Source organism: Girardinichthys multiradiatus, chromosome 6, assembly GCF_021462225.1.
Source record: "Girardinichthys multiradiatus isolate DD_20200921_A chromosome 6, DD_fGirMul_XY1, whole genome shotgun sequence".
NCBI classification, from domain to species: domain Eukaryota; kingdom Metazoa; phylum Chordata; class Actinopteri; order Cyprinodontiformes; family Goodeidae; genus Girardinichthys; species Girardinichthys multiradiatus.
Window position 1 is genome coordinate 21641743 of NC_061799.1, and position 24074 is coordinate 21665816.

General features: G+C 39.1%; 1 protein-coding gene across 2 annotated transcripts in view; it reads right to left on the reverse strand.

Moving 5' to 3' along the window:
- Positions 1-24074, reverse strand: part of LOC124869964 (ephrin type-B receptor 1-B) — a 285573-nt gene that overhangs the window by 41018 nt on the left and 220481 nt on the right. Inside the window, exons 7-12 of one of the 2 annotated variants that reach the window (XM_047368261.1) lie at positions 19421-19583; positions 17107-17215; positions 12908-12972; positions 5001-5123; positions 3673-3920; positions 1798-2013 (exon numbers count right to left, since the gene is read on the reverse strand). In XM_047368261.1, the coding sequence (XP_047224217.1) occupies positions 1798-2013; positions 3673-3920; positions 5001-5123; positions 12908-12972; positions 17107-17215; positions 19421-19583 (924 nt within the window). Of the gene's footprint in view, positions 1-1797; positions 2014-3672; positions 3921-5000; positions 5190-12907; positions 12973-17106; positions 17216-19420; positions 19584-24074 lie in introns of both variants that reach the window. The other variant, XM_047368260.1, reaches the window with a different exon arrangement.

A 24074-nucleotide genomic window follows, 5' to 3' on the forward strand; every position in this document is an offset into this window, starting at 1 on the left:
TGAATTTATTGAGGCTATAAGTCTAGCAAAGTAAGCAGTTTTGGATAATTTTCTCATTCTCATTCAAAGAAAACAGTTTTTACAGTGCAGCTCGTGAATTGTTTTCCATTGCTTTTCAGTTGTCAGACATGTTCTAAAACCACAAATATCACTTTTCCTTTTGTGATAAACAAATCTCTTTTTTACAGGCACTACTATTTCTAAAATGAAGGAAGCAGCACTGCTGATTTAAGGATATATTGAGGGAGTTAGTTTCATCATCATTACGTTTTTCCTCAAATAATGCAGATATTGCATAGTGCATCAACTGTTAACAGAGTAATGATCTGTTGTTCTGATTTTAATTTGGGCAGAACAGGATCAATATCAGTCTGCATTTTATAGAAAATACAGCTGTGGTCACTAACATGAACCTTTTCAACTTGTAAGTGGTCAATGTATAGTCATAAAGAAAAATAAATGTTCCAATGTGCAACCCATTTTACAAGAGGCCCCAGAAACATGTTGTTCAAGGTTAAATTGCTGTGATAGTTACAAAATAAATAATCATTATAGGCAGGGTCATGAATGTGCAACTTAAAATCATCAAGAATTCCTCTTCTCCCATTTGATAATTAATGCCAAAAATGTGCGAAATTAGAAAGAAAGGTCTAGTTTTATCAAGGGTCAATAAATTAAAATCCTATATATTTTGCAAAACTACTGACATTTCTGACATTCAGAAGTAGTAAATGAGACATGGTCCATCAGATTACAGATGCAGTTGTCTTTAAAGATCCCAACAAGACCTCCATCAGGACCAGACAGGTGTGGTGTGGTAAAAAAAATGCAATTTGCGGGGCATATTACATTCAAATGCACAACATATCCATCTTGTTGCCATGTTTGAGTAAGACATAAAGGTGTCATGAAGTAGAATCTTCTGCTCCTTCTTTTAACCTTATTGTGTGACTTTAGTGTAGTGAAATATCTGAGATCTACTCAAAGCAGAAACAGATGGAAACACATGTGCCACAAACAGTAAACAACCTAATTTGCACCAAAGACTTAAACAGATTCAATGAGGTGACAATAGTGAGAGCCCAACACAAACACAGACACTTTTGCATACATGTTGATGCACACAGACACTCAAAACCACCTATGCAACCTGAGGCATGTCTGGCATCCTAATGACCTGGCCCTGTGTGTTTGTGAGGGTGTAACAGTGTGTTTTGAATTAGGAAGAGGAGAGGCTGAAGATGAGCTAACGATGGCTGCTAATAATTACAGATCTGTAGCGTGGATGAGTTAATGAGGAGCCAAAGCCTCCCATGATGCCCCAGTAATAATGAATGAAGAGGGAGAGACAGGGATGAGAGAAAGAGAGAGAGAAAGAGGTAGGAGATGTCATTTTGAAAGGCTGCGGTGCCCTTTGGTTTCTCTGCTCTTTGGACATGCCAACAAGAGAGGAGCTTTCCCAGAGGAGTCTTGTCTCTACGCTAATGAAGATGTGACAGACCTCCGGTCCATGATTTGCAGAGTGGTAGAAAATGATGGGGGAGTGGGCTTCAGGAAGAAAAATGACAGTTCTTATAAAATGAATGGCGCTGAAAAGGGAAAAAGGGCTTCAAGAAAGAAAGAGATATTGTCAAAGTCAAAACTTGGCTGACATGTTTTGGTTTGAGGGGTGTTTTTAAATTGCTGTATATGTCAGGGGAAAAAATGCATCGAGACTAAATTATAACCACTAGATTAGTCAAGGAGGATTACCCAGCGCACAGAAGCAAAATAAAGAAGAGAATCAAAATAACTCACCAGAGAGCTTGTGTAGCTGGGATCTGACGTGTCTTCCTGCAGATAGCGTGACAGGCCAAAGTCGGAAACTTTGCATACCAAGTTGCTGTTGACAAGGATGTTTCGTGCAGCCAGGTCACGATGGACATAATTCATTTCTGAGAGGTATTTCATCCCTGCTGATATCCCACGAAGCATTCCCACCAACTGGATTACCGTAAACTGACCATCGTTTTGCTGGAGGACAGATGAAATTAAATGAAAATCATTTATTAGATGCTATTTTCGCAAAAATTAACGTATGGCTGAGAGATGCTTACAATTATCAAATTTAGTTAATTCTTCACTGAAATACAGTGACTCTGTTGAGCAAAACATCTAGGCTTGGTATACTTTGGCTGATCTTTAAAGTCTGATTGCGAGTTAGAAGTGAATTGGTTTTAACATCAACTTGCATTTGAATTGAGAATACTGACCAAAAAAGAAGCTCTTGCACAGAAAATTACACCTTCAAGCTCAGCAGGAATTTACAACTTCCCACATGGACAAGCCAAATGTCATCTACAGCAACATTTTTATAAGAAGAGGTAATTGTCCACGATGACAAAAAGTGTTTGGAGGACTTAAAGTGAGGTTTTTACACCTGAAAACACTGGTGGGGTAGCATCATGCTAAGGGTCTGTTTCACTGCAAGTGGTGTCAAAATAGTAAATGGAGTGAACTTATGCAGCACTTTTCTAGTCATACTGACCACTTAATGCACTTTTACAGAGGAACAACAGTCATCCTGTCGCACTGTCAATGCTCACACTTTCATACACCTATACACACAATGGTAGAAAACCTGGGGGTAAGAGCCTTGCCTGGTGCATTGAATAAACTGGGTGGAATAAAGAAGGATGTGGACTATGTCCAAATCTTTCAACTTCACTTCAAATTAACAGCTAAATGGCTGACAAACAGTCTAATATTAGCTGAGCTGTTTAATCAGAGTTTGACTTGAAAGTTTACAGCACAAAGTGCAGAAACTGTTCGTACTATTTTTTGATGCATCAAGGCTACTCATTTGGATTAACTTCTTCTCCTCCAGAATAAGAAAAACCTGACAGTTTATAATTACTAACACAACCAGAGGGCATATGCACATAAAAGACAAGAAAACAAGATATGTTGTCATTCCAACACCCACAAAAGAGAGGAACATCCTGTGTGCAGGCAGTTTCATCTGCTCAACTGTTTTTATTTTGCCATTCCCTCCTTTTTACCAATTGTATATTGGTTTTAATTCACATTGTGATAACATTCTGAGCTCTGCACACATCTATCTGTCCAGCATCATTGATTGGTGCTCTTATGCTTGTCTATAGGCTCTCAAGAGCAGGCTTTGAACCTTTGAAACTAAACAACAAATGAGAGGGTAATGAGAGCTCAACAGAAACACAAGTCAGATGTGGCGGTTAGCAAAGTCAACTTCAAACAGCCCAGTGGAATAGAATTCCAGTCCATGAGATTGAATGAGGGAAAACAAATGCAGAATATTGATTAATCTACATGTTTGTTCAATCATAATTATAAAAAGAAAGAATCTATTATTAATAGCTTCAAAGGCTATTACAGTAAATAAAGGCTGATAAACTAAGCTGGTGTGGAAATATTTAAATTATAAATGACTGAAATCTAAGCCATTGTAATTCAATTAATAAATACAGCAAAAATAAATATATTTTAATTTGGCACCAGACAAATTAAAAAGGCTCATTATAATTATGATTAGACAAAACAAATTCCAACATCAACTGCTTCTAACTATTTTCTGTGTCGAATTACATGAATATTTCATCTAAATCCCATAAACAACTACTGTACATGCAACTTGCTTTCACAGAGATCACTTACCCTAAGGAACGAGTCAAGGGCACCGTTCTCCATAAACTCTGTGACGATCATGACTGGACGGCTTTTTGTGACGACACCCTCCAGACGGATAATGTTAGGGTGGTCAAACTGGCCCATGATGGAGGCTTCGGACAGGAAGTCTCGCCTCTGCTTCTCCACGTAGCCAGCCTTCAGGGTCTTGATGGCCACATAAATTTCCCTCTTACCAGGTAGCCTCAAACGACCCTTGTACACTTCTCCAAATTCTCCTGGTCAGAAACAATGGAGTATAAAGGAGTTTTCATCGAAATAATGAACTGATCTCCTTGATCAGCTCAAAAGCCACTATAGTTTTTTTCAATTAGCCAAACTTCCATGTCCTACCGTGCTAGTTCATTATGTATGTTTCAGGCGTGCTGAGTATTTTGCTACTCTATTGATAGTGTTGATCCACTAGTGATATTCTCAACAGTGTGGGTCCGTCTGACTCACAGCAGTCACCTTATCCTAAAAGATTGCCAAGTGTCTCTGTATTCCCAAACAGAAGAAAATCAGCCAAATACTGACTGGTAAATTTCTGGCACCCATTGTATTAATTATCACCAGCTTGCTGTCCTGTAGAGACACCACACCAAGATTTCAACAAATGGAAATCCTTAATTAGTTAGCCCCCTTGCTTTCTTATCTTTACCCTAGCTCGCACCTAGCTTGCTGAGTAGGCCATGGTTCGGGAGTTATTCCAGGCCCAATCACACTACTACTATTTTAGCACCTTTATGAAGAAGCACAATATGACCTCTTGCCAGGAAAACTAAACTGCACCCAGTTGTATAAAAGAGGAATGTAATAAACATGACCATAATGCACCTGTCAGATTAAAAAAGTATTTTCAAAACTCCTAGTATCTAATCATAAGTTTTAAAAGACACTGTAAATTCATTCTGTGGCAAGGGTCCACACTATTTTGCTTGACAATGTGAAGAATATGTGTGATGCAGGGAAACACTGCAAAAAGAACACACTGGTATTTAATATAAGAATAAATAAAACAGAAACAAGGAGGATAAGCTGAAAGGCTTGAATAATCTAAGTCCTTTGGGTCCTATGCCCTACATACTGCTGGTGTGCTTGGCTTTAGCCCTTGACATGTTTCCATCTGATTCATCAGACAAACAGGCTGACTTTCTGACCTAGAGCAGATTCCGGTTAAACTTAATGGTACACACACATGCACTTCAAATACAATATGCAGAAGCATACAAAACACAGCAGCCCACATCCATATCATGTCACAAAAACCGCAAATGTGCACACAGAAATTCATTCCTTCTATGCACTGTTAATCATACCTGCACCGATGACCTCCTCAATCTTGACAGTGGAGACATCGATCTCCTTGGCAAATTCTCGCACTGCCTCGTTAGGGTCTTCGTAAGTGAAGGGGTCAATGTAGATCTTCATTCCCGGAGAGCCTGAGAAGTGGGTCGGGCAGCCCAGTGGGGAGGGGCAGTTAGACATGTCGGCTCGCAAAGAGAGTTCTAGAACAACCAAAGGGCTCAGTGAGCTTTCAAGAAGGAGATACTCTTTCCTAATGCTCTGATAATTAAAATTAATCTTTAAATTGTAGTTTAGGTCTCAATATAACAAAAATGTTACAACCTCTACTAGCTCTCAGTACTGCGGACACTGTTTCCTTTAAATCCCAAATCAGCAATAAGACAGAAAACAGGTGACAATGAAAATTTCATTTCTATATTTGCCTCATACATTGTAAGTGGTCGGTTGCAGGGACAGCTTCAGCAAAAATAAAATAAAAACCTTTGTTGGAATAAAATGTGAAACCAGAAAAGAAAAATAAGAAGACAAAGCATTAAGGGAGACGGGGAGAGACAAGGTATATGGAAAGCATAAATGTATGCCTTTTTTTCACTCCTTTATCCCTTACCCTAGCAACATCTGCTGTTTCATCATGGTAGAACCACTTTTCCCGCAGCCTTTTCCTATAGGAGCTCATAATCAGATAAACCCACCATGCCATCACCAACCTTTTTATGCAATTCTGAAACAAGCAACCACAGTTCACAGATTGAAGATTTTTCTTCAAACTGAGGAAAGGTTTACTGTGTCAAGAGGTTGGGTGGGAGGGAATAAAACACTTTAAAAAAAACTAATTTAAAATGCTGTAAAATGATGCACAGCCAGCAACCAGAGATCCAATGATCATCTCTGCTGTGACATCTAAGAACAGCCAAGTTTCATAGGGGCTGTTTAGTCCAAACTTTGCCAGCTTTAATTTGAATAAACCCATCTCCATCTAGTCAAATTTATGCCCGGTCATTTGCATGAACTACACAGAAGGAAAGAAGGGTCTTAAGACAAAATAGGACAAGATAGGGTGGGTTCCAGGGATCAAAGTGCCTCGCCTTGCTCTTGACCAGAGGTTCATTGTAGCTATCACTGTAATTGCCTTAACTTTAATTGATCATTAGATATTCTGTTCAGTGCACAGGGTTTTTAGAGATTTGCATTGCATCCTTTTTTAGTATTTACAAGGATCTCCAGGGCAAAGCTTGACATTTCAACAGGGGAACCATTCATGGCAACAGTCACATCTAAAGACACTTAGTGTAAATCTCAGGTTCATGTGCCCCTAAATAAACGTACACCCAATACTTTCTAGCTCACACTGCAGAGCCCATTTTTATCAATAATTTAAAATGCAAACAGTTTATTTTTCTGCCTCCCTATGGAAAGGCCCTGTGTTAACTGGACTCATCTTTTTCTGGCCACTGCCTAAAAACATGACTCTCAATTTAACATGAATATTTTAAAGGGATTTCATCTAAGTGTATGAAGCAAATGTATCTGAACATCATTTCTATCTTTACCAACATATAAAACATGTACTCTGTGGGGAGATGACGCATAGCTGCAACAATGACTCATGGGAACAGAAATACTAAACAAAACTTTTGCAGTTTTCTTCAATAGATGGACACATTTTGCAGGCGATTGAAGAAGATAGGAGTGAATTCATACTTCCTAGTACAGGTCCTTCTCAAGAAATTAGCATATTGTGATAAAGTTCATTATTTTCCATAATGTCATGATGAAAATTTAACATTCATATATTTTAGATTCATTGCACACTAACTGAAATATTTCAGGTCTTTTATTGTTTTAATACGGATGATTGTGGCATACAGCTCATAAAAACCCAAAATTCCTATCTCACAAAATTAGCATATTTCATCCGACCAATAAAAGAAAAGTGTTTTGATACAAAAAACGTCAACCTTCAAATAATCATGTACAGTTATGCACTCAATACTTGGTTGGGAATCCTTTTGCAGAAATGACTGCTTCAATGCGGCGTGGCATGGAGGCAATCAGCCTGTGGCACTGCTGAGGTCTTATGGAGGCCCAGGATGCTTCAATAGCGGCCTTTAGCTCATCCAGAGTGTTGGGTCTTGAGTCTCTCAACGTTCTCTTCACAATATCCCACAGATTCTCTATGGGGTTCAGGTCAGGAGAGTTGGCAGGCCAATTGAGCACAGTGATGCCATGGTCAGTAAACCATTTACCAGTGGTTTTGGCACTGTGAGCAGGTGCCAGGTCGTGCTGAAAAATGAAATCTTCATCTCCATAAAGCTTTTCAGCAGATGGAAGCATGAAGTGCTCCAAAATCTCCTGATAGCTAGCTGCATTGACCCTGCCCTTGATAAAACACAGTGGACCAACACCAGCAGCTGACACGGCACCCCAGACCATCACTGACTGTGGGTACTTGACACTGGACTTCTGGCATTTTGGCATTTCCTTCTCCCCAGTCTTCCTCCAGACTCTGGCACCTTGATTTCCGAATCACATGCAGAATTTGCTTTCATCCGAAAAAAAGTACTTTGGACCACTGAGCAACAGCCCAGTGCTGCTTCTCTGTAGCCCAGGTCACGCGCTTCCGCCGCCGTTTCTGGTTCAAAAGTGGCTTGACCTGGGGAATGCGGCACCTGTAGCCCATTTCCTGCACACGCCTGTGCACGGTGGCTCTGGATGTTTCTACTCCAGACTCAGTCCACTGCTTCCGCAGGTCCCCCAAGGTCTGGAATTGGCCCTTCTCCACAATCTTCCTCAGGGTCCGGTCACCTCTTCTCGTTGTGCAGCGTTTTCTGCCACACTTTTTCCTTCCCACAGACTTCCCACTGAGGTGCCTTGATACAGCACTCTGGGAACAGCCTATTCGTTCAGAAATTTCTTTCTGTGTCTTACCCTCTTGCTTGAGGTTGTCAATAGTGGCCTTCTGGACAGCAGTCAGGTCGGCAGTCTTACCCATGATTGGGGTTTTGAGTGATGAACCAGGATGGGAGTTTTAAAGGCCTCAGGAATCTTTTGCAGGTGTTTAGAGTTAACTTGTTGATTCAGATGATTAGGTTCAAAGCTCGTTTAGAGACCCTTTTAATAATATGCTAATTTTGTGAAATAGAAATTTTGGGTTTTCATGAGCTGTATGCCAAAATCATCCATATTAAGACAATAAAAGACCTGAAATATTTCAGTTAGTGTGCAATGAATCTAAAATATATGAATGTTAAATTTTCATCATGACATTGTGGAAAATAATGAACTTTATCACAATATGCAAATTTTTTGAGAAGGACCTGTATGTGGCAGGATGCAGGCAGGTTTATTTAGACAGAGTTTTTTTTTATTATTAAAAACATGAACATAGAAGGCGAAGTATATGCCGATCTTCCTCTTTAGTGATTTGTAGAGACCAAATATGTAGCTCTTCAGTATGTGCTAACAAATGGGAACTCTGAGTTCTGGCTTTCTGTGCCTATTCATTCAGTTGCAACAAAGCAAATTTTTACCTCTGCTATTTTTGACCTCTGCTACTTACAAACAGAACAGTGTTGAGTAATGAACATGTTTTGAATAAAAAAAGATATTATCTCAGAACAGCAACTTACCCAAACCTAGCAATGATCCCTGATGATCACAACCAAGAAAATCATTGCTTTAACACCACAGTCTTAAAAGTCTGGGACTCACATTATTTAATCTGATCCACAGAAGCAACAGTTGTATCTACTCCATGACCTGAGTGCTGAGAGGTATACTGGTAGCACAGGGAGCTTACCCACTAAAAGTCAGTCAGTCATTTTCTACCGCTTATTCCATAGTGGGTCGCGGGGGAGCTGGTGCCTATCTCCAGCAGTCTATGGACGAGAGGCAGGGTACACCCTGGACAGATCGCCAGTCCATCGCAGGGCAAAAGTCAGTTGGGCTTATTTTTTTGGCTGAATAATTAAAGTTACATTTATACGTACAGTACTTTACCATGCTATTTTCTGTCATTGACCTAAGTGTCAGCTATGCTTGTTTACTAAGTGGGTCTAATGTATCCACAAATCAACCACACAGGACCAATGCTTCCAATGATCTGGTACAACTATAGGGAAAATCCAATTAGAGGTCTTACTTAACAGGATTTACATACAGTCTTAGAACAAATAGGAATTACGGCTTTAACGTAAATCTTTTTAAGTTAAAGGACTCTTTCATACAAGCAACGGGACTTACTGCCCCCTAATTTATTCTCTCTGACAAAGATTTAATTTCCATACGTCTAAGCATTAATGAAGAGCTAGCAATTAACTGTTTTCAGTGATTATATTTGTTGAGGAATTAACAAACAGCAGCAGGGCACTATATCCCTACAGTGAGTTCATTTTCATTTCATGTCTGTCTAAGAAGCAGACTAATCTATTTTAGTGGCTCACAGTAATATGAGTCGAGGTTCCTGACTAAGTCTAAACTAATTATCCATTGTTTGATGTCAGAAAATCATTTGTCTGTCACACACTGTGGCCTATTAGTGTGAAAATCTGCCTTACTTTTATATTGGGTTAGGGCATAAAGGGTAAAAAGGCACCTTGATGTTTATTCTGATACTGCGTGTATGTGAGGTTAATGAAATATCTGGGAACCACTGCAACTCCTCATCTCTCCTCCTCTCTAAAAAACAAAATAGTATGGGTGTAACATGTACTTCTAGCATCTAGCTTCTAGGTCTTGTCATATTAAAATCTCACAATATTTTTCATTAGCATAAATTCTCGAAAATCGCTATCCAGCTTTTAAAAAGGATGCGACTTCATCTAGTGAAGAACAATCATCTTCGAGTCAGCTCCATCTGGACATCAAATTGCCCTGACACTGCAGCATCAGGCACAGTGAAAGGCTGTGCCCTGAATTTAGTTGTTTTTCTAATTATGTGATATTTACATCGAGGCATATTGCCAATCTATTGATTAATGTGGTCTGTCCTAATCAAATAAAAAAACTTAAAATTTAAGGGTATGCTAACCTGAGAGCCTTGGACGTGAGGTTAAGTGCTTTCAGGTTGACACCCACAGTCATGGAGTCACAGACAAGTTACAAAAAATGTTTCAACCATAAGCAACTAGTGATGCTAACTTTGGCATTTGCCTCATAGCTTCCTATTGGCTGTACATTAAAAGCTACCTCATAGTTTTTTGATAATTTTGAATCTAAAATATCTTTTGAGATTTGAGATTTAATCTAACAATAAAAGAATAAATTTGACACTTTAACACTAAAGCAAGAATAACATCTCAACATCATGACAGGGTCTATGATTTACAAGGTTTTGGTTCTAATTTAGTGAAATATGAGACCATAAAGAACATATTTTGAACTTTGAAATGTAAATGAATCCATGATGAAAAGTATCATTAAGAAAAGGGAAAAAATAAGAACAGTGTTTCTGGGAAAATTTTCAGAGTCAAATAAATGATGTCACCTTGGTGACTCAGATGAGATTGATGCCTCATGTGAAGTGCTGTTGTTCATGTGTTTACCAGTTTGTTTTTCCGTTAACATGCCTGGGGTTTACTGTAATGTAAAAAGAAGCCATCGAGTTGCATCACTATATCTACTTTATTGGCACAATATTCCTCTTGAGGTGGGCTGAAAATGAGGAAGACATCATAGGCTGTGTGCGCAACAACATCTGGAGAGGCAGGCAGCTGGATGAAGCGTATTTTTTGGAGGTTTATACAAAACAATTGACGGAATGGTTCAATTTTATTGTTGTGCCGAATACTGTCATTATCAAACTGTCACTCAAACCATAAGAGAATAGAGGAGAACAAAACACCATGAGGTGTTGGTGGCGATGGGGGGAGTTTCTGAGTGTAGGAAGTGTGAAGGCTTAACAACCAAATCTGTGAATAGGATCCCTTATCAGCATTTTATTTCCTGTTTTCAAATCTCTTATTTAGCTGTAAAATTCTTTGATCTTTCATTTTTTACAAGTTACATTATACTAATTGCATCGGGCTCTCCCAAATATAGCTATGGCAAAACTGACTCCTATACTACATGTCCACAGTGGTTTTAATGAGCCCCAAGCTGCCACCTTTCTGTGACTTTGACACAAAGTAACTGTGTTGAAACACTTTGCTGTGTCAGGTTCAACAAAACTCAATTCCCTGGGTGTGAGTCCCTTTTTTCAGACTGCTTGGTTGGCAGATTATAGAGCTTTCATATGAGCTACAAAGCCTGTACACGTCTCTTTGTGCATGTGTGCGACTGAGTGTGCCCAAGATTATTTGTACGCCCCTCTGGGCTTTGTCCACCTCATCAGTGGAATGCCCGGAAAACGCTTAGACAAGACTCAATCATGGCTATCATGAGCAACCAACTGCAAAGAGATTTTAGTCAATGTCACAGCGTACAGGAAATAAAATTATATCCACAAACCTACCTGGTCATTTTAGTGTCACGTTATCTCCATTTTATTTTTGCACCAAACATAACACAGTGCCTTTTAAATGTATTTATACATTTAAACCGTTGAACACTATACAAAGTTGTATCAAATGTGTATTTGTAAAGAAAAAATACAATTATGAAATTGTTTTCTTCCTCTTTACAATTGCTACTTTGTGTTAGTCACATAAAATCCCCCTCCAAAATACATTGAAGTTTGTTGTGGTGAAGTTACAGAATGTGCAAAAGGTTGAAGCTATATGAATTATTTTGCAAGGAACTGTACAGCTGCAATATCACAGGAGCTCAGCTGCCTAAGCACAATTTCAATCAGAGGAAGCTAGACTTGTAAAAAGAAAAAGGTGAATGCTAGTTTGTGTCTTAACCAACTCCCATTTATCATGCAAGTGCATATTTTTAATTAGGGAAGACCATGTGTTATATTTTAGGCATTGAGGCAAACCTGCTGTGTGTATGCCTATTTGTAAAACAGTATTGATTTTATATATACTTAATATCCTATAAACCTTTGTGTTTAAATTTTAAATATGATAGTATTGAGCTTTGCTGTTCCCTGAGGCATGAGCCTGTACTTAGTGAATGTTTAAAAAAAAAAGTCTACTTTGATAAATAAACTCCAACTTTTAGATTATTCTTAGTCATCACTCTTTAGTTTTTCTACTTTCTCATTTGTAATTCTAATTTGTTATTGTATTGTTTTGGATCTGACAGCAGACATCCATTAAGTGAGGGAAAGTCAATAAAGCCTAATATGTTGCATAATTACAATAAGAAAAACACTGTGCAATTTTGAGTCGCAAGCCTTTTACTAAAGTCTAGTGTCCACCCTTGTCTGCATAAACAACCATTATTTTTAGAGAATGAATGTAAACATGTCAGGGTACTTCTGCATCTTTGCCATTTGCAAGATTGTATTTAATCTAAAATGTACACTGTAATAATGAAAAATAACAAGTTTTAAGGCTGCAAGTTGTGAAATAATTTAATACAATGTACAGGTCCATCTAGTTATGCTCTGCTTGATTTCACTGCATGCCCCACCTTTCCTTTTGGCTTTTTAAATAAACACAATAAACTGACACAAACTGGGAAATCCTACACACCTTCTGACTTCCAGCTGTGTTAGATGTACCTGCCCACCTTACCCGTGCCTTAACTACTATTACTGTGATAATGGTGCAGTGTTAAGCAGAATATACAATACGAAGTTCTGTAAAGTGTACATGCTTCCTCCAATTAGTAAATACTCATTAAATATTTTACATAATATAAAAGAAGGTTTGAGTCATCAGAAAATGATAATAAATCTATTAATTTTCATGACTAAGGTTGTTACAATGTGGAATGCAGAATATTACATATGCCGCAATTTAAAGAAAACTATCTGGTACTGCAAACGAACCTCTAGCAATTGTGACTGTAATTATCAGAGTGGACTCACCTCTTCCTGTGCTGTAATGTTGCAGCTTGTCACTGTACACCGCCTCCTTGCTGTATGCTCTTTTCCTGAGAGAGGGGCAAACATTGAGAGAGAACATAAGAGTTGACATGATGAAAGGGAAGACGGCTCATGATGTTCTGTACTGCCTCAAGATGACGCAAATGAAACTAAATCAGTTTCAGCAGTTACCAATGGCAGATGAAGTTTATGAAAATGAGCTGATTTTTAATTAGACCTTGATAGGATCTTTTTTCTTTTCATGTGTCTCCTCTGCTTCGGCATCAAAAGAGCCTGCCCCATTTGATGAGCACTTGACTTGCTCAAACTTGTGCACATCACTGAAGAAAATGTAACTTTTATATATTTTAAGTGGAGTAAGACAGGAATTTGACAATATGACAAACTGCTGCAAAATGAGACTGGCTTAAAAGGGTAGAGTTGTCACTGTCTCTTTGGAATAGAGTCTTCCTTTTAAATCGTAACAGCTTTTGCATTTCTATAAAATCTAATGATTTTTTTTGGTATCCTTATTTTAGACATTTTCATCTTACTTAGGGTAGGGCAGAAGAAACATAGGAAAAACTACTGATTTTACAAAGTGAAGCCAGTGGCTTCTCTTTTTGTTCTGTTTTTATACTGAAAATATGCATTGTACCAAATGATATTTTTGCAGAAAACGGTCTCAAAGCATAGAGGTTTATGGCAAAACCTCTGATAACTGATCAGATTTTTAGTCTGGAGTTGTCAACTGTTATTCCATGGAGACGTATCAGGGTTGGATTAAGATGGCCTGAATTACATGTAGGCATTCACAAACATGTCAAAGGAAGATATAAACTCACCATTCATGCTTAGATCTAATAGATAAAGTTTGGTAAACACGTAAGCTCTTTTTTAATTGATCAGATTTGTACATTTATCCACAATTAGAAGTCACAATGTTGTGTTATGTTTTCATCTGCCAGCATACGTTTATAAAATAATAGTTTTTTTACGTTCTTAAACATTCAGATAGTGCACAGCAATATCTATAAGTATTAAAATCCACTTGAGGGGATTGAGTGTGTTTATTACAAATCTTTACTTGGTTGTATTGTAAATACAAAACATACTGTCTGAACACCATATAAAAGTAAACAGAAAGATTCAGGAATAAATTAAAGCTATAACTAATTTCAAAATTAAACATATGTTAATTGTCCACTTAAGCTAATACTTATATTTGCTAAGTGTGGTGAATATTTCCTCTTAACTAGCATCAAGGGGAAACATGTTTAAATGCTGGCTGCTGAATAACCTTTAAAGATTATAACAAATACTCAATAAATAGGTTTGTCTCATTGCACTGTTATTTTTAGTTTTATATTTAATGTCACACAAAATGATCAGCATGATTCTTGAATATACGGTACATATATATTGTTTCCTTTCTTTTATACAGGTCCTTCTCAAAATATTAGCATATTGTGATAAAGTTCATTATTTTCCATAATGTAATGATGAAAATTTAACATTCATATATTTTAGATTCATTGCACACTAACTGAAATATTTCAGGTCTTTTATTGTCTTAATACAGATGATTTTGGCATACAGCTCATGAAAACCCAAAATTCCTATATGCTAATATTTTGAGAAGGACCTGTATTTTTAACCTCATTAAACATTTTCATAATGGTCTCAACAGTTTCTTTCAAATCATTGCAATGTGAAGTAAATAGGACATTAATGAAGGAAAATATTAAAGGGGCAGTTTTAGAACATGACTGAAATCCCATCACCTAATGAATGTGTAGTTGTAGGATCACAATCAATACCAGGAAAACCTAAACTGAAAGCTAATCTTTGTTATAGAGGGCTCATCCATCTGTCTGACTGTCATGATTTGTGGGTGTTTTTGGGATTTTCTTCTTGTTATTTTTCTTGAGAGGTTTTGAATCATGCTTCTGTTATTTTCCTGGTCATGCTTTAGTTTTGTCTTCTTGTTCATGTTTTGTCAAGTTAGGATCTGGTTATGCTTTTGTTTCATGGTTTACTAGTTGTGTTTAAGTTTTTATTCAGGAGTTTCTGTTTTGCTCCAGCCACGTTTTGTTCTCTCCGGTCTGTCAATTAACGTTATTTGGTTCACCTGCGATTCCGACTTTATATTCTCTGGCTCCACAGACAGTTGATGCCAGATTATTGAAAGCCTAACCGTGAGTAGATGTCCAGCGTTCTTTGCCTGCCTGATCAGTGTTTTGACCCAGCTTGCATTTTTGGATTTTTCTGCCTTGCAAGCCCAGCCCTTTGGTTTTTCTAGGTCCATTTCTGCCCCTTGGTTCAAGACCCTCGCCTGGAGAACAGACCTCGCCTCTGTCTTGACCCCCTCTCTCTCCACTGGTTAAAAGCTGCCTTGCTCCGCTCTCAGTCTTCCCACTGTGACGTCATCAGGTCCTTGTCAGTGGAGCCCTCGGACGCCACCTTTGGGACAGAGATCGAACCCCAGGAACAGCACACAGGATTTCTGCCCCCTCCCAGCTTCTGAGAAGCGGTTTCCTGCTCTCTTCCAAGAGGCTTTTATAATAAACATTTTAAAACATCTGTGGCATAACACTTACCCTCTGTGTTGGACTGCCATACAATATAATCCATGCTGGAATGATCTTTCAACATCCAAAGTATCCCTTACCAAATGTATTGTTATTGCATAATGAAGGGCTAGAGTTATTTTACTTAGGAATATATATCCACTGTGTTAGATTAGCTTTTGATTTTTTAAAGATATTTGTTTTGCAGAACTAGTGGCCTTTGTTTTTATTATCTTTTAGAAAATCAGCAGACAGAAAGTAGGGTGGAGAGAGGGGAAAGACATGTAGCACAGGTCTCCAGGGTCAGGACATGAACCCAGGATAGCTGCGTGGAGGACTGTAGCCTCTGTGTATGGTTTGCACGCTCTACCGCTACGGAACGTCCAGTTTTTGCAATTTGTTTTGACACTTTGACTCTAGGGTGTGATGCAATAATAATAATCTGTGTGACGAGTGGCCACAGATTTATAATCACAAAGATATCAGGAATGATGGTGCAGAGCATAATTTAATGTTAGTCCATCCTCCTCATTTAACACAGATTTGATGGGTCACATTAAAGTGGGCTTAGACAGAAATGATCACTGGACTTTAGCAAGACTTTAGTTTCTACTGTTGCAGTGACCCTTGAAAAAAGAACAAAAGCCATAGTGGAGCCACCAATCTCATGGATAGGTGGCCAGTGGCTACTAGACATCTCTGGTATGAGTAGTTGCAATTAAATATATAGAGACACAAATATGTGTTCATCTTTTAGAATGGGAGATGGTTGGTACACATTTTATGCCTAGCAGTCAATATCATATAAGTTCCACTATAACACTCTTGTGAATCACCAGTGTTGACTTATGCTCACGTGGGACCGGTTTTCATCTGGAAACAAGACTGGAGTGTGGGCATAGTATGACTTTACTATATCAAGGTATTAACACCAACATTTAAATCACAATAAATACTGCCTACATTTTATTTAAAACAAATAAGCAACAGCAGCTAAAAAACATGTTGATTATTTTAGTTAAAATGATTATCTATAACGCTTTTTTGCTATTCTGCTCTTTATAGTGTAACACAGGTAGAATAGGCTAATATTGGCTGGTTTATTTGTCTGACTATGTTTGGAAGTCAGCCTGTTGTCGGCTGCGTAGTAGACATGGTGCTTGTAGGTCGCTGTTTAAAATCTGGGTTTCTTTAATGAGAGTGATAGGGCGCTTCTTCGTATTTAAAACCTTGACTGCTCGTTCTGGTTTTTTTGCACTTTAAAATGCTTACAACAAATCTTTCTTGCATTCTTTTAATCAGATGACTAGCAGTGCACAGCTGATGTTGGGAGGAGAATTGCTGTGTAACTCACCATGAATCCAGAGAAATCTCGAGTCACCCCAGCACTTTCTCTGACATCTTATTAAGAGAAACTTTAACTGTGGGTAAGATGCAAAATCTGTGCAGAGCATCTTTGCAGTTTTGAAACCATAACTGTTACAAACCTTAGCACACTTTGATACTGATAACCAGCCCATGTCAATAAGGGCCTCAAACTCTATTTATTCCTTCATCTCAGTGACAGCATTAGCACAAACAATACCTTTTAGAATGTATTACAAAAGACATAATAAGCAAAACTCTGGTTACCTGCTGCACACGATGGAGATAGCAATAAGCGAAACAATAAAGACCACTCCAGCAGCTGCTGACCCCGCAATCAGAGGAAGTTGTTCCCTCAGCTCAGACTTGAAGTCATCTTGGTTACAAAAAGACAAGCCAGAAACACATTTAATAAAAATGACCTAGTTAATGCACAAAAACGAAAGCAACTGTGTGTATTCGCAGTCTGTATACAGTTTGGATGTTTTTGGTAAAGCAGAATGGTTTACCTATTTTAGATTCTGCTGAGAGGTACTGACTGAAACCCTATTGTGTTTGACTAAGAAGGTAAAAGGCAGATAATAAGAAAAGCAAGAAACTTGATAGCATGAAAAGACTAAGGAAGATCTTACAACCCTCCTGTAGGTGTGTCTGTCATAAACAAGCAGACCACGAAATAGTTGTAACCTTGGCTCTACAAGTGTTAAGAGGAAGCCATTTACAGTCAGTCACCCAAGGGTTGACTGGCAAGTCCGGAGGACAACCTGAAAGTCTACCTAAAAGTGCAAAGGCAGCAGAATCCTTAGCTATCTTTTTGTGCGTTCCTGTCTTTCTGCAACTTTGACACTAGGAGCACAGTAGTTAAAGCAAAATCACAATTTAGCATTCTGAAGGCAAATCAGCAGCTTCTAAATCCCACCCCCCATGCAGAATGGGCACATTGGATTAAAGTGATAAAAGGAGAACTAATGCATCTTAGGAGCAGTGTGAGAGTTGGAATATATGAGGAAACTCAATGTGACAGGAATTGCTTACTTTTTTAACTTGCAAATTTTTCAAGAACATTTCAATAAAACATTTCAAATGCCTTTTTTCAGTTTTTCCCAGCAATTTTCTGATGCAAATTCGTTGTGAGAGGTCTATATAAATCTCCCCTTTGCTGATATGAGAACACCAACCTCCCTTGACAGTTTGAAATCCCACAAAAGGCTCTTTCAGTGGTAAATATGTTCCCATAACTTCCAGACCTACACCTGGTCCAGGGACATAATAACTCCCTTTCTTAAATAATCAATCGAGTTGCTTCTACCATTCTGTATATCCAGAAGAGTAAATAAAATATGATGCAAAGGTCTATGAAAATGTCCTGACAGGAGGAAAAGAATTAAGATTATATATTTTGAAGAAACACATGGATTGAAAGGGAGACACAGTGTTTGCTTCATGAGGAAATGTAGCGGTTTGACGGCAGGAGAAAAGACTGGTAAGAGGGCCAGGAGGTGGAGGCGTGGGTGTTATCGGCTGTCCTCTGGTGCATACTGCTAATTGCCTTGACGAATGTCGTGCTATGGCAACCAGCCAAAAGATGAACCATAAACAGCATAGTGACTGTGAGGTATGCATCCCTGAGTGTGGCTGCATGAACGTGTCAAAAATCACACTGATACATGTTTGAGAGAACAATAATTTGTGAAGAAAGAGTGAACAGAGGGGCTATGAATGTGCCTCAACATCTGCTCTGCACAAGTAAATAGCCAAAATGATCACCTCCATCATCATTTCATCCTTTCTGTGTTCCTCTCCCTTAAGATTGTAATCATGGCATACACTGTTATGGTCTTTACTGCTAATAATACAATGTGGAAACATCCTTCGTGCTCTTCATATATTATGAACTCTGGCCATGTGAGCGATCAGTGTGGTCACCCAGTACAGGAGAGTTACCAATTTCCAGTCAAATGTTTATTCCATCCAGACAGATTCGTACTGTTTTGATTCCAGCACCAATATCCCTGCCAGAAAAAGGTTATGAGGAAGTGATCCACAAACCTCACCAACTCTACTCACCCCCCATTCTGCACCTACACTAATGAACATAGCTGCACATACTTGCCAGCTTACCAGGTGTTTCAGCCTTTTTTTCCCTTGCCAACTGCCCCCTGCCTCTGATGCCCAGAAAAAAAAAAGAAAATTAATCTCATCAACTGCTAATCACAGCTATGTATTTTGGGACAGCTCTCCAGCAACAGAAGGGCTGGGTAAAAATACAATTAGCTACACATTTTGAATCAAGCACAGTTAGCTGCACAAACAAGAGACACTGCGCTGTTCATGTTCAAAGCTCCAACACACAGTTTAACCTGACCATGAAGCCATTTTCCTATGGAAATAGAAGTGCAATCAAAAATTTTGTTTTTCCTTCCATTTCACCTGCTAATAATAATCCAACACCAAACATAAAGAGGCGTCCATGGGTGATAGCTAGAAATGGATGGATGCATGTGTGTGACAAAAAAGAAAGGCAGAGCAGAACAGAGATATGGGCAGACAGAACTGATTCCTCTGGCTCCACAATTCTTACCATCTGTGAGGGTTTGGAAGCACATCTTGCTGCTGTATTTGCCAAAGCCGGCCACAGTCCGTGCCCGCACCTGTACCACGTAAACTGTACCCGGCCTGAGGGCCTCCACACGTGCAGTGTTGGTTTGGCTTCGCAGAACAGTCGAGTTGATCTCTGCATGGTCCTGAAAGAAGCAATAAACACATAAAACATTAGAGATTACTTAATGTACAAAAGTTACACTAAGTATTAAAGGTTGTCTGTGTTTTTTGACAGCTAAATTTATAAAGCTAAGCAAAATTTAATAACACATGTTGTAACATCTGCTCACTCCATGTGAATGTTTTTTAAAGAGAAAAGCTGCTGACTCCCTCAAACAGGAAAACAGTGATAGAACTAAAACTAGAAAGAAGCACTGAGCCACTAAATGTGATAAAGGGACATAAGTAGCTTACTTATGAAAGAACTGGGCATCATAACTACACTCTACTTTTTTTTTTTCTTTTACAGTGTATGATTTGTTTAATATATAATGTGAAAACTCTCTCAGTGCAGCCAATAAAAATGCTAAACATTTTATTCTATGCAAGTTTTTGATGGGGTTCTGCACTGCAGGAACATGTGGAAACCAAGGCATGGACAAGGGTAGTGAACTAGGTGAGAGACGAGAGGAACCAGCAGGGAACAAAGAACACAGACCAACTAATATACAGAAAGATGTGAGCGGGGAACAAATGGCAGATAATCACAGAAACAGGGAACAGGTGTGACAGGGACGCAGGGAGACAGAGGGAGCAGGTGAACCTAATATGAAGACTAACACAAGAGGGAAAGGACTAATACAGTAAAGAGAAACAACCCTACGTGAAACTAAAGACAAAGATAAAATAACCCAAAGAAGCATAAGAAATCTAGAATAACCAAGAACTAAAGGTAACTGAGAAAACTGGAGAAAACCCTGATTACAAAGTAAACAAACCTAAACCAACCCTAAAGGAACAAACTGAGAATGGTTCAGAGGAAATGAGGACTGCAATAAAAGTAAACAATAATAAGGCTAACCTATAAAGGAGGGACTAGAAAATAACAATAAACAAAGCTAAGAGGGACCAATACCAAACATAAATCTAAAATGAGAGCAAAAGCTAAGGAACCAAAGAAACGATAATAATAAACCCATAATCAAGAAACCATTCTAAGTAAAATAGGGAAGCAAAACTAAGGGAACAAGGATGAGAGGAACACACACTGGGAGGGAGAAGGAAACCAGAACAGTCAGGAAAGCAAAAATAATAACCAAACATGAATACAAACCAAAAACGAGAAACATCTAGCTAAGGTAAACAAAACACAAAACCACAAACAAATACCAAAATGTCGCACCACGACAGTTTTAGTGAAGGGAGTGGGGGTGTGAGGGCTAAATGAGGGTTCGACATGAAGAAAACACCTTGCTTCATGAGTATACTGAGATTTTCAATAATGTACATACACGCTGACACCTTTTAATTATCATTATTGTCTTAAAGATAGCTTTAATTCAATTTTAATGTTCAACAGAGCAAGTCACAGTCTGCTGCAGTGAAGTTTGGGACAGATTTGAGGTACAGAATCTGCTATAGGGTATCAGCAGTGACTTGGGGGCTGTCACAATCCCGTAACGCAGAGCAAATATGACAGCCAGAAAATAAGACTGCACCTACACTACACCCACCACTGCAGGCTCCTGGTGGCTGCAATGCTGACGAACTGGAGGGCAACTATGAGCAAAGGGCTATATAGCCCTGTGTCACTAATTCTGTGTAACAACAAGAGGTTTTATTTTAAACTGGCTAAACAGGATATTGTTCTGTGTTGGATCTTTGCATTTTTGTTAACACATAAGAATGCTTAGAGAAAGAAAATCAGGTAAGGAAGAAGGAAAGGGAGGAGAGGAGCGGCTGCATGGAGGAGATGGAAGATGGAAGGAAGTGATAAGAAACTCGAGGCAGTGGCAGCCCACACTGAAATCATTATCCAATCTGATTGGTGTAATTGAATCATTCCGGTTGCTCCATCACTAAGCAGACGAGGTAAACATGGCTATGAGATCTGCTTCCCTCCACCTCCCGCACACACATAATGATGTGCGCAATCACATTAACTCTTATTGGACACTCTGGGCTTGATGAAGACAAATGTTTGGGCCTGGGATGTGGGGGCATCGCACCAGCAGGGTTTCATTCTGTCAACGAGAGGAAATACATATTTATAAATTGAATGCTCGATGTAACTGGTTTAGAGAGTTTAATCATTAATGTTCTTTTTGGTCTTGAGATCATGTAAACTGTTTTTAAATTGTTGCACACAAACACTTATGAGACCTGACTTTATACTAACAGCTTGTTTGAAAAAAGTACACCCCATAAAAAGCCCCATGAGAGATGAGAACCCCTGCCACCAATTCATATGGTCCTAACTATGGTTGAGAGCACAAAGGCCACTTAGGGTCAACATTTGCCTATTCTTCTTTGCCTTCTCCCAGCCACACCCCCATCTGTTGAATATCAATGCATAACAGGTGAGCAGACAGATGGCAAACTGCCAATGGGTGAGATGTCCTTTGGGAAAGCATAAGCTCAGAATGGCCTCTTCATGCTGCCTGTCAAAAGTGGATTATGTCTCGCGTACACACATACACACACATCTGCCACACAAAAATGATCTGGCATTTGGCACACCAGCAGGTTAGAAGATAGCCAATGGAATCCCGTGCCAGGAGGAGCTTCCAGCTATGAGAGGTCCTTTCCTGCTGCCAGTCAATTGGGGATTAGAAGGACCACACCCCAATTTACTAAATCAAGAGTGAGTTGCAGGTGGGAAGGCAGATGGCACAACAGCCAATCAAAATCATTGCCAGAGGTGACAGACAGGAAGCACTGTGGGAAATGATCTCTGTAGCATTCAGCAAAATGACAGAGCCAAAGCATACGATGGTTAGTCTCACTATGGAAATATCTTTTAATACTGTGTGGAAAAATATGCGAATATTGATATTTGGTTTAAGTTTGAATTAAAAGTTTAGTTCCTTAAGCCTCGGTGGCCTTTCATGGGTAAATGTTAAATGTTCTTTAGGAAGTTTTAGAACAGCCATAGTGTGTTTTTTAGGTTTTACACTTTCATTCTAGTTTTTTTTTTTAATCTTCATTCCTCTTTATCACAGGTTAGCAAAGTTTTATCTTTTACACCAAAAGGGTTAACTGTCCAAATTAAAACAGCTGCAACTAAATTACTCCTGAATTGTCTTACTTTTTCTTGCCAATCCATTCTTTGTATTCAACATCACCTATCGTAATGGCTACCAAGTGACTAGTTTGGTATGCCAGACCAGGTTTTTCAGCATGAAATATGACTGGTCCTTCAGGTGGTAGAATTCCAGCACACCCATCCTGTATAGTGTGAATGAAACATGTTTTGGTTTTATTTATTGTTAATTATATAGCATGCCAACCCGTTAAACTCTAGAACCACAAGAAAAGCCCTAATTTTGACAAAGCTGACCATTAATGAGGCTACATCTTGTTCCATTACTGTACTTTTACTAATTATACTGTTAGTACAATGAGACCTTACCAGCGGGAAGAGATGTGTGGAACATCTACCGCACAGTAAATAATAACTACAGGCAGAAGTGTTAGGCTGTAGATACACTATATATAAAAAAATTCTCAATACCTGACAACTTTCACAGAAATTCCATGAAAGATTATGCTATGAATCAGAAAAAAGGCGGACACAAGATTCAGCCAGACACAGTACTGAAAGTTTAAAAGGTTTATTCAGCCACAGGAAAACGTCACACAGGTAACACTCCTCAGCTTCCAGGAATCACTGAGACAGATAGAGGGATTAGTGACCTGTAGTCTCTCCAGATTTTGCAGGGATCAGAAAAGCCACTAACCTGCTTTTGTCTTGAGTGGAACTTGAAACCCAGAGAGGGAAACCTCAGTGGGCGGCAGGCGGTGATCTCCACAGCACAGGTAAGAAGTGACTCCAGGCTGAATAATCCGAGGGCTAGGCTGGCTCAATAATCCAAGGACAGAAACAGGGTCAACGATCGGAACAAGAGGCGTCAGGCAAGGGGCAGGCAGAGGCATAAACCAGATGCAGGAAACAAGGTCGACAACCAAAATCCAAATAGAATAGTCCGACAGGGAGAGGGCAGAGGCATAAATCCAAAAGGCAAGGCAAGGTCAAGAACAATGATCAGACAGGAAGGAACGCTGGATATCTACTCACACGAATGGCTATCAAAAATCTGGCACCGTCTGCTTGTCAGAGTCAGTATATATCAGGGAAGACACAGGTGCTTGGCATTCCACATATGGCACTACACTGCAGCAGCCACCAGGTGCATCTAATCTGCTGATTGCAGCCAGGGAGACAGGGTAGAGCAGACGTGCCAGAATCATAACAGTGCCCCCCCTCTAAGGTCCGGCTCCTGACCTTAGAGGCTGATCAAGATGGAGACGATGAAACTCACAAATTAGGTCCTTACCAATGATGAACCTCGTAGGAATCCAAGTCTGTTCCTCGGGCCCATAGCCCTCCCAGTCAACCAGGTATTACATTCCACATCCTCTTCGCCTGGACCTGAGAATGTGCCGGACCGAGAACACTGGACCACCATCAATGA